An 11,874-nucleotide genomic window follows, 5' to 3' on the forward strand; every position below is an offset into this window, starting at 1 on the left:
TGATGTTTAGGTGAAACCTCAGAGAATGTCATCCCCTATGGCCCATTCCCAGTGCTCTCAATCCCCCATCCTTCACTTCACCAAAAAACCCCAGTCCCCTGTGTCAGCTTGTGGCTTGCTTGTATGCACTGTCTTCTTTATTTTCTTCTGTGAAGACAATACCGTATCTTGTCACAAGGTGTTATTCTTTCCTTAATAATTGAGTTTACTGAAATGAGATCATTAATGTGTAAAGAACTTGGGACATGGTGAGTACTCTGTGTTATTATAAGATAGTTTTCCTTCCCTTCCTTTCCTTTTATTTACATACTTCTTTCTTTCAGGCGGTTAGCAGAGGCATTTTGTATCAGCGATGATTCTGATCCTTTCAATGTACGTTCTTCAGTGTCAAAATTCAGTGACAATTTGAAAGAAGATGCCAGGTATGTAACTTGTTAACCTACTTCCTTAATTGTGGCTTATGAGAGTGTTTGGTTTTTTAAGTAACCAATATGTACTCCTCTATGATTGAGCCAGTTAAAGTTTATATATCCATTACAAGAGATTGTGTGATGTTTAATAAAAATCCTTCTCTTGGCCTCTCAAAACTGTCCCCTTTAAGAATTGAATTTGGGTGTGTGTGGATCCCGTATGGTAGTAGTTTGGGCCTCCCTAGGACTGGACTAACCTAAATTGAAGGCTCTCTGGCCGAATTCCACCTTTATCCACCCAGGTCTCAGTCACGTGGGTCCTTGCTTGGGTAGTAACAGCTCTTATTTTCCACCTGTCTCCTGGCCCTCTGATGGCTATTTCTCCTTCTATCCTCTCCTTTCTCAAACTTGTTTTCTCTTTTTCTCTTCCTTTGTTCAATCACAGTCAACATTCTGTTATCTGACAATTCCTGACTTCTGCAGTTTTTCTGCCCACATTGTCCATTGTCTACGCTTTATAGGCAGAGAGAGTGGGCAGGAGGGATACTCAAAGACCAGAACAGATGAAATTAACTGTGGTGATTTCTCATTTCAGGAAAGACTTAAAGTTTGTCAGTGACGTTGAGAAGGAAATGGAAGCCCTTGTGGAAGCTGTGAATAAGGTTGGAGTCAAAATATCCCACAAGGCCAGCTTGATAAAAAAATCAAGTCCCAGAAACACTGTTGGTGTAGAGTAGTTGTAGAAAAAAGTCTCACCTTCCTTTTGAGGATTCTTGCCTTCCCAGCTATGGTAACATTCATAGAATCCCTGTCCTGGTTCAGGAAAGATATCTGCAGTCAAATTACATGTAAATAAAAATCCTAGCTCGGTGCCTAAGGATGGGTGAAGAAACTCTGGACAAGCTGGTTCAATAGTGATAGTTGAATGACTGTGGGATTCTTAGGGAGATATGCTGGGCCCTCAGATCTCTAAAGGGCTGTTGTATAATAGGACATACTGGTTCTTTATTGCCCCAAAGGCAAGGAAAGAAACTCTAGGGTAAAGATAAAAAGTTGAATGACTAGAGCTGAAGAGTAATGGGAGAATCTCCCTCAGGAGTCTCGAGAGAGTCAGGCCTCTGACCTGGAGGCAGCCAGGGATGTTGGGGAGGTAGCTTTAAGCAAAAAAAAGTCTGTTAGTCAGAAGTAGCCTGCCCCATAATGGCTCCCTCTTCATTCACTGGGGAGTCTGAGTGAGGATGAAATGGCTGCTTTAGCTCCATATCTAAAGAACCGTTTCCTTCCCACCATCTTTCTTGTCCTCTCCCTTCCTCTTCTATTCCCACTTCCCAGCAGGATACTAACACAAAGGAGGAAATGGAATCATTGTTCCTCTCCTAATTAGGACACCTGAGCAAATGTATTTCTCTGCATGTGTGTCTGTCTGCACACGTGATTTTTAGTGTACAACATACTTTTATAGGAAGTGAGATTTTCTTGTTTTATAAGTCATCAATTTATTTAATCATTTCTTGGGAATATCCCTCCCCAGTTATAGGCCCCCTCAGGAGGAAACATTACACTGTGAGTCTCAGTTTACTACCCTTTGTCCCTAACCCTGGCCAGCTGCTTCTGTGTGGTCACAGAGTGGATGAAGTGCATCAGCCCTCATGCTCCCAAACCGCTCGGCTTGCATGGCAGGCAGTGAAGCACTGTACACTGTGGGCCTCTAAAACTCAGCCATCTCTGTATTGGCCAGGGTGTCCTGCTGTGGGGGAAGGCTTTTGTAAGCATATTCTGTATTCAAGGTCATTTTTACCAATCAGCCTCTTTTTCCTCGATACAGGGAAAGAATAGCAAGAAGAGCCACTTCTTCCCTCCTATGAACAGAGACCACCGCCGGCTCATCCACGACCTGGCCCAAGTGTACGGCCTGGAGAGCCTGAGCTATGACAGTGAACCGAAGCGCAACGTCGTGGTCACTGCAGTCAGGTGGGCTCATCTTGTCATCGCAGGAAGAACTGCTCAGTGGGCAAACTGGGTCTGGGGAGCAAGGTCTGTCAGTATTTGCTTTCCTTACTTCTCCTGGAACAGTAGTCCAAAAATCTGCTTCTGGGGCAGCCATTCTGAGATGATCCAAAGGTCCGAACCAGAGAGCAAAGCCCGTGCCTCCGTCCACAGGACAGACACAGCTAAAGAACACAAGCCTCGCGTCTGCCCGGATCCACGTCAGTCACTGGAGGCAGCTTTTCTCAGGCAAAGGGAATAGCCCCTGAGGGCCTGGGCTGGGTGCCTGCCCAGCACATCAGTCCCTTTTTCCCTCTCCTGCCATGATGGAAACAGAAAGAATACTAGACTGTGACTCAAGGCATCCCCTGTAAACAGTGTTTGCCATCAGAGGAAACTGAGGCAGTAATATGAAACCAAGAGGGGACAGGGAGGATCTAGGATCGCTGTCAGAACCTGAGGGAGTAGCAAGAACTTCCCAGGGAAGAAAACTCAAGTGAGATGAGGAGAAGCAGATAACAGGCCCTGCAGAGGTGGGTGGAAGGGACGAGGGTTAAATGAAGGTGACAATGCCTGAGCAGAAACAGGTCATATCAGCGAGTACTCAGTAACTTCATAGTGCCAAAATCACGGACTGGGTTTCTAGCGGTCTGCCTGTCTCCACAAACATTTCTCACTTTTCAGTACTTTGTGTTCTGACTTTTATCAGAGGGAAGTCCGTTTGTCCTCCTAACACGCTGACAAGTGTACTTGAAAAGGAAATGCAGTCACGGCCTCCACCACCAATTCCTCATCACAGACATCAGACAGACAAGTAAGGATTCTTCAGCTACTTTCCAAAGGGCCTTGTCTGTTCAGAGAAGCCAGTAGGGCTGAACTGGCCTTGAGCCTGGCCTTGGGGTACCGTGTTCAAGTATGTAAGGTTTGACGGGATGTCAAACACATTTGTCATGCCAGAGGGGTCCCACTTTGCTGTTTGTAATGCCCACTTTCCCTCCAGGGACAGCAGTCATGGACCTAATTTCCATTGCTTAGATGGGGACACTGGGAAGTGGATTCAGCCAGTCGCACCAGATGATTTAGGAACAGCATACAGTTCACAAAGCTTACTCTTGATGAAAATGAGATTGGTGGGGGTAGGGTGGCAGTAAAGAGGGGGACTTTCGTGTTCTTTCATGACTTCCGTGTGGTGAGTAATTTTTACAACAAAAACATCTCTCCATGATTTAAAGAGAAAAGAAAACCACATTGGCAAGCTGTGGCAAGTCTGCCAGGTGTTTTCCCAAACAGGAGCTGGGGAGGAGCACCATCTCTGCCTCCCTGCCCCCTCGCCAGGAGGGGAGCCAGCTGCCCCACTGTGAGAGGCAACATGGCTGAAAGTTGCTCAGAAATCCAGAGGATTTCCTCCTGTTCTGGCCTTCCACATACAAGCCCTGGCAGTAACCCCTACACAAGACCTCTGGGAGGGTGGGTAGGGCAGTTTATAAGGTCACCAATAGGGTCATAGCAGTCAGTGTTCCGCTGGGAGTGGATAGGGCAGCTAGGTGTTGCCCGTTGAGCACAGCCGCGGCGTGAGCATCTGGGGCCATGTAGAGCCCCAGTGTCAGCTCCAGCCACCCCTGAGAAGCAGGCGGCAGGGATTCTAATCAGCACAGATTACCTGTCTGCAAGGGCAGTGGTTTTGGAAACGGGTGGGGTATTTCATATGTTATTCCGCAGCCATGTCCAGTACCCCCTAAACATAACCATGTGGAGTCATTGGCCTGTTTATGCCATGCTGGGTGTTTTTTTCCTTTGCTTGCTTTACTTTAATTTTTTTATTATTAGTCTCAGGTGTACAAAACAACATAGTGATTAGACATTTACACACTTCACAAGGTGATAACCCCAACAAGTCTACTACCCATCTGACACTGTACACAGCTATTATAATACCACTAACTATATTTCCTATGCTGTACTTCACATCCTGTGACTATATGTATTTTTTTAATTATTGTTTATATTTAGTATTATTTTATATTAGTTTCAGGTGTACAGCACAGTGGTTAGGCATTTATATAATTTATGAATTGATCCCCGCATAAGTCTAATACCCATCTGACACCACACATAGTTTTTATAACCTCATTGACTATGTTCTCCATATTGTATTTCACATCCCCATGACTATTTTGGGACTACCAATTTTGCTCGCTTTATTTTTGTATAAAATTATATTGTAGAAAATTTTTAGAGAGAATAGTATAATATAATAGTGAACTCCTCTGTGCCCATCACCAAATTTCAACAGTTCTTAGCTCATGTAGACCCCACTATCTTACCAAAGTTTCACAAATGGATCAGCTGATCCTTAACTTCCTGAAGACCATTTGTTTCCCACAAAAAGAAAAGATGGATCATTCTTTGTTTGCTTTTCAGGAATCCTGGGAGCAGTAATTTACAGAAAATAACCAAGGAGCCGGTAATTGACTACTTTGATGTCCAGGACTGAGAAGCTCAAGATGCACTTAGATGAAAGAATGGTTAGGTGGGGTGGAGACTCATTTGCCAGCAGATAAATCATGCTTGTTCCCAACTGCCTGGTGGAACATACTGTCTTTTACCGATGCATCCAAAGCATGAGTGTGTCAGAAATCCCCTGTCTTCTAATCCGTCTGTATGAAGTGTCTCAGTACAGCCAGCTCTTGACTGCATGGACACTAGGGATTCGGTCATGTGTTTGCAGATGCTCCTCACACCTTTGCTGTGATTGCTCGGAAGGTTAGGGGAACATTGGGCTTGATTTGGACAAACCAGAATTTTAGCCTGAAACCAACTTAATAGCACTTATTATGCCTCAGTTGTCCCCATTACCCATCCTCCTGAAAATGCCTGCAACATCAGATGCATCTTGCTTTCTTAATCCAGACTGAGCGCGATCTTTGGAAAGATACAAGCGAACTTCTCAGTCCAAAATACCAAATGTTGAATTGCTACCCCATATCCTGAATCACGTGTTGTGTTAAACCCAACTATCTTATCTGAGTCTTTTGTCAAGAACTCTCATAGGTCTATCTAGCTGAACTTATTTTAGTGGTTCTCAGTACCATTAGTTCTAGACCTAGCAGAGGGATCTTGTGGCTTTACAGTACTCCATTTTCTGGAGTCCAGGGGGCGCCTCATACCACATCGCTGAGCCTGCCTGGTGACAGTCACTTTAGCTATCCACCGTGATGGCAGAGGACATAGAGAAAACTCCTCCTGCTAGATTCACACTGTAGCCTCTGTGTGTGACCAGTGTAGCCCCAATGCCTTGTCTTTGGTTGAGAAAGAGTCTCAAGTAGACTTTTCCTGTGTTGCTTTCTCCCAGGCCTACAGCAGCCATATTGGCTCTCCCTGTCTCTGAGCGCTGGACTGTGTTTGAATATTCAAAAAATTATATGGAAAGCCCAGGGCTTATCCCAGAAGCCCACTGGAGGCATTCTTCAGGCTCCTGTAAGGCAGGTACATCAACAGTGACATTAGTTTGGCTCCCTGTATTGGCGCCCCTCCAGCACGGAGACCAGACTTCCAGCAACTTCCTTTTCCTCTAGAACAAGTCACAAGCCCCAGAGCAACAGAAGGAGATTTGAGAAATGACATCACAAAACCAGCACTTAATTTTCACAGAAACAGCAGGGCCATTCTTTGGTCCTAACCCAGACAATCTGTCTTGAAAGGCATCAGGTACCACAGTGGGAACAGGTGACTGGAGGGAAGAGATGAAGAATCACAAAACCACCTTATCTGGGCCCATTTAGCACAGAGTCAGTGGCCCCACACCCAATAGGAAGCCCACAAGCATCTGTGACATTTTTTGAGCAGTGAGTTTAGTGGGTGAACTGTACATTGAGAGCTTGAGAGCGTCTCAGAATCAGCAGGAGGCAGGAGATCTGATTTCAGATTCCAGCTCTGCCACATAACAGCTTGCTGCTTAGTGGAATGGAGGCATCACCTACCTCACCAGGGTTGTTGTGATGATTAAATGAGATAACACACATAGAGGTGCCTGATCTATCCTAGGTTTATAAATATAAAATTGCTAAAAGTTTATAAAAATTATACTTGATATCTAGAAAATATGTAAGCATCTTCTTTTTCCATAATACCAGCTAAGTAAAAGGTTAGCATGCTAAACAGGCCTCTTCAGGTGAATGTTGGTGTACCCACCTTATGCTGGAGCTGTGGGGGGCAGGTGTGGCCTGCTCTTTACTTAGTAATCCAGTGGGGGACCCATACTTGAATACATACAATGGAATTGGGTGGTCTGGCACAAATAGGTCATGAGTCTGCTATTAAAAGCTGAAGAGGCATATGAGGAGTTTTTCGTGTGGAGATAGGACTGGGTTAGCTCGTGCTTGGGGGAAGGACCCTTGGATGGGAAAGGGAAACAGGAGGAAGCATTTGAGCTGAGTCTAAAGATGGCAGACTGCCACTGGGAGGAGAGGCATGCCAAGTGAAGGTGAAGGACGTGAGACAAGCGGGGGTGTGGTTTGTAGTGGGTTTGAGGAAGGGATTGTTGTCCAGCATGGACAGACAGCTGGACGGACAGGTGATGAAGCTGGAGAGGTAGACAGGTCAACTTACCGAGAGCCCTGGGAGCCACTGATGGGTCCTAAGCAGACAGTGGGTTGGCTGGATTTATGATCTAGAGCGGGAATCAGCACATGTTTTCTGTAAAGGACCAGACAGTAAATGTTTCAGGCTGTAGAGTTTCTGTTGCAGCCACTCAGCTCCACCATTATAGTGTGAAAACAGCCACAGACAATACACAAGTGAGAGAGCAGGACTCTGTTCTAGTTATAGATACTAGAATCAGAATTTCATGTAATTTTCACATGTCACCAAATAATATTTTTATTTTGTCCAACCATTTAAAAATGTGAAAACCATTCTTAGCTCGTGGGTTGCACAAAAACACCAGCAGGCTGAATGTGGCCATGGATCTTAGTTTGCCCAGGGATTGGAGGACTAACTTTGAAGTATGAGGCCCAGCTAAGAGCTGCAAGAGTAATCCAAGTGAGGATGAAGGTGGTGGTGGAAGTTGGTGCTGCAAAGAGGGAAGAGATTCAGGAAATTCAGAACATAGGATAGGATGCCAGGGGTCAGCAGAGAGCTAGCCCGCCTCAAATCACCAAAGGGACCCCAGACCCTCAGCAAAAGGAAGCTGCTTCTCATGGGTTGGTGAATTCTCCAATGAGCAGTGGCCTTGAACAAGACTGCATGAATGTGGGCTAAAGAGAAAGATACCCCTGCCCCTCCACCTCATATATGGAGGGAGCCTGTGGGCACCAGGACCCCACACTTTCTCCTTGAGAATCAGGTGTATCTTCCCTCCCCTTCCAGTTCCACACTCTTCAGCAGGCATTTCTTTATGGGGCCAGAGCTTTCTAGAGACCAAGTTCTTATCTCTGGAATTCCCTCTTGCAGAGCTGGCTCCAAAGAGTGCTGCCATCCTGGCGTGCAGTGGGGGGTTGTGCAGGACTGCAGATGAAAGCAGGCCGTCTGATTGCAGGGTCTGTGTGAAGCAGCTCTGGATCATGTCCTGGACAGGTCTTTCGCCAGAGACGAGGGTGGGGGTGCAGTCCCAAACAGTGAGTCCTGACATTTAGGTTTGGGGAGTCTTTACCGCATGGTTCCAGCCTTCTTGCTTCATGCCTGAAAGCCTGGAGACCTTGTTCTCTAAGGAGAACCTGCTGCCATGCCACCTCTTCCAACATTGAGGAGGGAGTGCCAGGCCAGAGCTCCTTCACCTTCTCAGACCTGCTTTCCTCATCAGTTCTTTCACGTGCCCTGCCACACTCATCAGGCAAGTTCTGCCTCCCAAATGCCCACATGGCCTCAGCACAAATGTCCCATACCATCTTCCATGGACTGTTATTTTTTTCCTGTGGCCCTTTAGAGCTCACAGTTCCCCAGGGCGTCCTCTAAGCCCTTCCAACCCCAATCTACAAAGGCCCAGCCGGAAGAAACAAGGCTCCATGAGGTCCCACTCTGTGTTCCAAGCCAGGACTGGAATCCAGGCCTTGGGTTTCCCAACGTAGAGCTGCCTCAGCCAGGACAAGGTGCACTGTCTTCCCCAGACAATCCCTGGGCTTCCTTCCCAGTGGCCCAGGCTGCCCTCACCCCAGGCTGCATGCTGCACAGCCTCCTGGGACCTGGATGCAGAGAACCCAGCTGAACTGCTAGGATGCCCGATTGGCTGCCTCAGCTCACTGTGACCCTGAACAGCAGCAGCTCACACAGCTCATCCAGAAGTGCCTGGAACTGTGTAGCCCAGGAGGTCAGGACAAGCGGGAGGAAAGTTTAGGAAAGTTTATACAATGTACCAGTGCAGAGAATACCAGCAACCCCCAAAGATTGGAGGGGTTTCCCTCCAGTGGCCACGAGGAGGCAGTATGTATCCTCAAGTCAGCCTGGGGATGGGGTGGGGTGAGTGTTCATACTTTGCCTCAGGAAAGCTCTTTATTTAAAACTTTAGAAGATTTTATAACCAATATATTTTAAATGTATCACCCTTTAATTTCTTTTTTTTAAATACTGTTTCCCTCTCCTTTTTTATATATATAGTATAAGCACAGGGGGAAAAACATAAGCCATGCAGATATCTGAAGGAAGAACATCCCAGGCGGAAGGAACAGCCATGGCAAAGGCACCTTGAAGGAACAGCAAAGCCATCAGGCTGTGGGGGACAATAAGGGAGAGTAGGGGGCTTTGAGACCATTGGAAGGCTTAGGGCAGAGGAGTGAATGATAAGCTTTAGCTCATTTTCTGAAAGGATCGCTTCAGCTACTGTGTTGAGACTAGACTGTAGGGGTGAGTTAGAGCAAGGGGAGAGGGCTGGGAGCCCAGTCCGGAAACCACTGCCATGATCTGAGAGACGACGGTGATTCAAATGTGGGGTGGTGAGACGTGGCTGGATTCTAGATACATTTTGCAGGTAATACCTAGAGGGTTTGCTGACAGCTGCGATGTGGGGGGTGAGAGAGATTGGAGTCCGGGATGACTTCAGAGTTTTTGGCCTGACCAATGGGGAGATGAATTTGCCGTTTACTGAGACATAGGAAAGTATGTGGGAAGAGCAGGCTTGGGGATGAAAATCTGTCCAGTAGGCAGTTGTACATGGGGGCTGGAGATCTAATTTGGGGAGCTGTTGGCATATAATGGTATTTAAAAGCTGGTGAGATCATGTTGTGATGGGGGGTGGCGGTGAAAGAAGTCTGAGGACTGTGCCCTGGGCATCATCGTCTGGAAGGCAGGGAGCTGAGGACAGGGCAGGAGTCGAGAGATTTCCAGAATCAGCGCTGGGGACAAGCTGCAGAGAAGTCCTGTAGGGGGAGGGTCTCTGGGGTTTTCCTAGGAGTGTGGGCTTCTCTTACTTGTCCTGACCCAGCTGAGTCTCACGAGGCCCAAGGGCACAAATCAGTTAAGGCCCCAGGGTATTCAGGCTCCAGGGCCCAGGGAGATCGCAGCTCTTGGCTGCCCCCTTCCCTTTAGCCATCTCTTAAACGTGGGTGCCCCACAGGGCTCCATCATATTCCCTGAGCCACCACATCCATCTGCAAGCCTTCAAATGCCACCCTGGGCTTAAGAGAGCTATCTCTAGCCCAGGCCCATGTCTTTCCTGAATATCCCACAAGCCCCTCCGATTCAGCATGTCCGACCTCCAAACTGTCCCCTGTTGTATCCACCACCTGTCCAGTCTCCCCAGCCCTAGCACCGGGACTCCCTTAGGAGTTCATCTTCTCTCTAATGTCCCTTCACTTGGGGCCAGCAGCCAGGACACAGGTAGGGGAATGTGAGCATGGAAAGGGCAGGAGCACATTCTTGCTGGCGCTAGCAGGGCTGTTTTCGGGGCCTTTTGTGACCCCGTCTTAGGAATCCTCAGCCTGCATGGGTGTGGTCCGGTCCCTGGAGGACTCTAGGGCTCAACCCTAGATTTATTGGCCTCATCTGTATGCCTGGGTGTACCTGGCTCTGAGCAGTGTTGTCTCTCAGCCTCTGAGCCTCCAGGCCCCACTCACCCAGGCCCTCTCACCCTTGGCTTCTGAGCACAGACACGAGGGGAGACCATGAGCTCTGGCAAACTCCACCTGCCCTTGCTCCGTCACCGTGGAATGCTAATGGCAAAACCTGAAGTACCTCACTGCTCTGAGCTGCTTTATCCCCACTTTACAAATGAGGAAACTGAGGCCCAAGAGGTTCAATATCCTGCCAAAGCTTGATAGGGGGCACTTGAGTGGGGGGTTTATTCATTTGTGGGGTTTGTTTTTTGAGTGTTTTATTGTTACTTAGCTATTACCGGTATGTAATATATACGTTTACAGAATATATTTCACAATTTAAAAACCAAACAAAACTAGGCAAGGTCATATTGGTAACGACTGAATCCCTACTCTCTACCCCTTACTGAGTCAATCTTCCTAGGCCTCAGTTTCCTTGGATGTAAGGTGGGCATGATGATGTGAAGACCACGAGAGGGTGTAAATAACAACAGCAAACACATTCCCTTCATGCCCTGCATCCAGCATTTCGTCATCCAGCAGCCCTTTGAGGTGGGAGCTATAATTGTCCTGTCTTACCTGAGGTCATACAGCAAGTGGGTGGCAGAGCTGGTGTTTGGATCCAGGCCAGCTAGCCTCCATCTGTGCTCTTAGTGCCTGCAGCGCACAGGGTGATGGATCATGCCTGTTCCCACTCAAGTCAGCACAGAGCAGGTACAGAGCCAAAGTCAGGTTACAGGCTCTGAGCGGCCACAGCCTGCTTCCACCGAAGGTGCCAGCACTGCAATGGCTATTCCCACCTCTTCCAGGGCTGCAGGACCCTATCTGAGGGAGGCGTGCCTGTGGGTGCCTGTCCCTCAGAGTTGGGAGAGCAGTCCGAACAGGGAATAAAGGGCTCTTCCCACAGCCAAAACCATCAGGCTGAGGCAAAGTCCTGAGGAGCCTGGCCTGGAGCTGGGAGTCATTCCTGCCCCACTCGTCTCCTTCCACAGCCTTAGCTGGGGCAGTGTGTGGCCTTGGTAGGAAAGTGGGTTCATGACATGGGGCTTCAATGTGCTGGAAGAGGTTAGAGTTGGGGGGCTCCTCAGACACCAACAGATCCAAACCTCATTGTACATAGGGAAACAGACCCAGAGAAGGGAGGGGTCCTTTGCCGGTCACACAGCCAGCTCATGCTGGGCCTGGGACTGAGCGAATGAGAGGAGCCAGGGCTCCCATGGCTCCATTCGCAGCCTGACTCCCAGAGCTGCACAGGTGTGTCACCTGAGTCCAGCCAGGGAATGGTTCCAGGAAGGAGTGTGTGTGTGTGTGTGTGTGTGTGTGTGTGTGTGTGTGTGTGTGTGTGAGAAAGAGAGAGAGAGAGAGAGAGATGGGGGGGGGACCCACAAGGCACCATGATGCCTGCTCCACCCCATCCTGCCTGCTTCCTTCCTGCAATGAGACCTTCCCCTCTC

The 11,874-nt window shown here is 48.2% G+C and overlaps 1 protein-coding gene across 2 annotated transcripts in view; it reads left to right on the plus strand.

The window, feature by feature from the left end:
- Positions 1-5,410, plus strand: part of NFX1 (nuclear transcription factor, X-box binding 1) — a 58,587-nt gene extending 53,177 nt beyond the window's left edge. For both annotated transcript variants that reach the window (XM_019734256.2, XM_019734262.2), the window contains exons 20-24: positions 324-422; positions 1,006-1,072; positions 2,236-2,381; positions 3,106-3,210; positions 4,818-5,410. In XM_019734256.2, coding sequence (XP_019589815.2) covers positions 324-422; positions 1,006-1,072; positions 2,236-2,381; positions 3,106-3,210; positions 4,818-4,890 — 490 coding nt within the window. In that variant the 3' untranslated portion in view covers positions 4,891-5,410. The remainder of the gene's footprint in view (positions 1-323; positions 423-1,005; positions 1,073-2,235; positions 2,382-3,105; positions 3,211-4,817) is intronic.
- The last annotated feature ends 6,464 nt before the right edge of the window (positions 5,411-11,874 follow it).

The sequence above is a fragment of the Rhinolophus sinicus genome, linkage group LG04, assembly GCF_036562045.2.
Source record: "Rhinolophus sinicus isolate RSC01 linkage group LG04, ASM3656204v1, whole genome shotgun sequence".
In the NCBI taxonomy this organism is placed as follows: domain Eukaryota; kingdom Metazoa; phylum Chordata; class Mammalia; order Chiroptera; family Rhinolophidae; genus Rhinolophus; species Rhinolophus sinicus.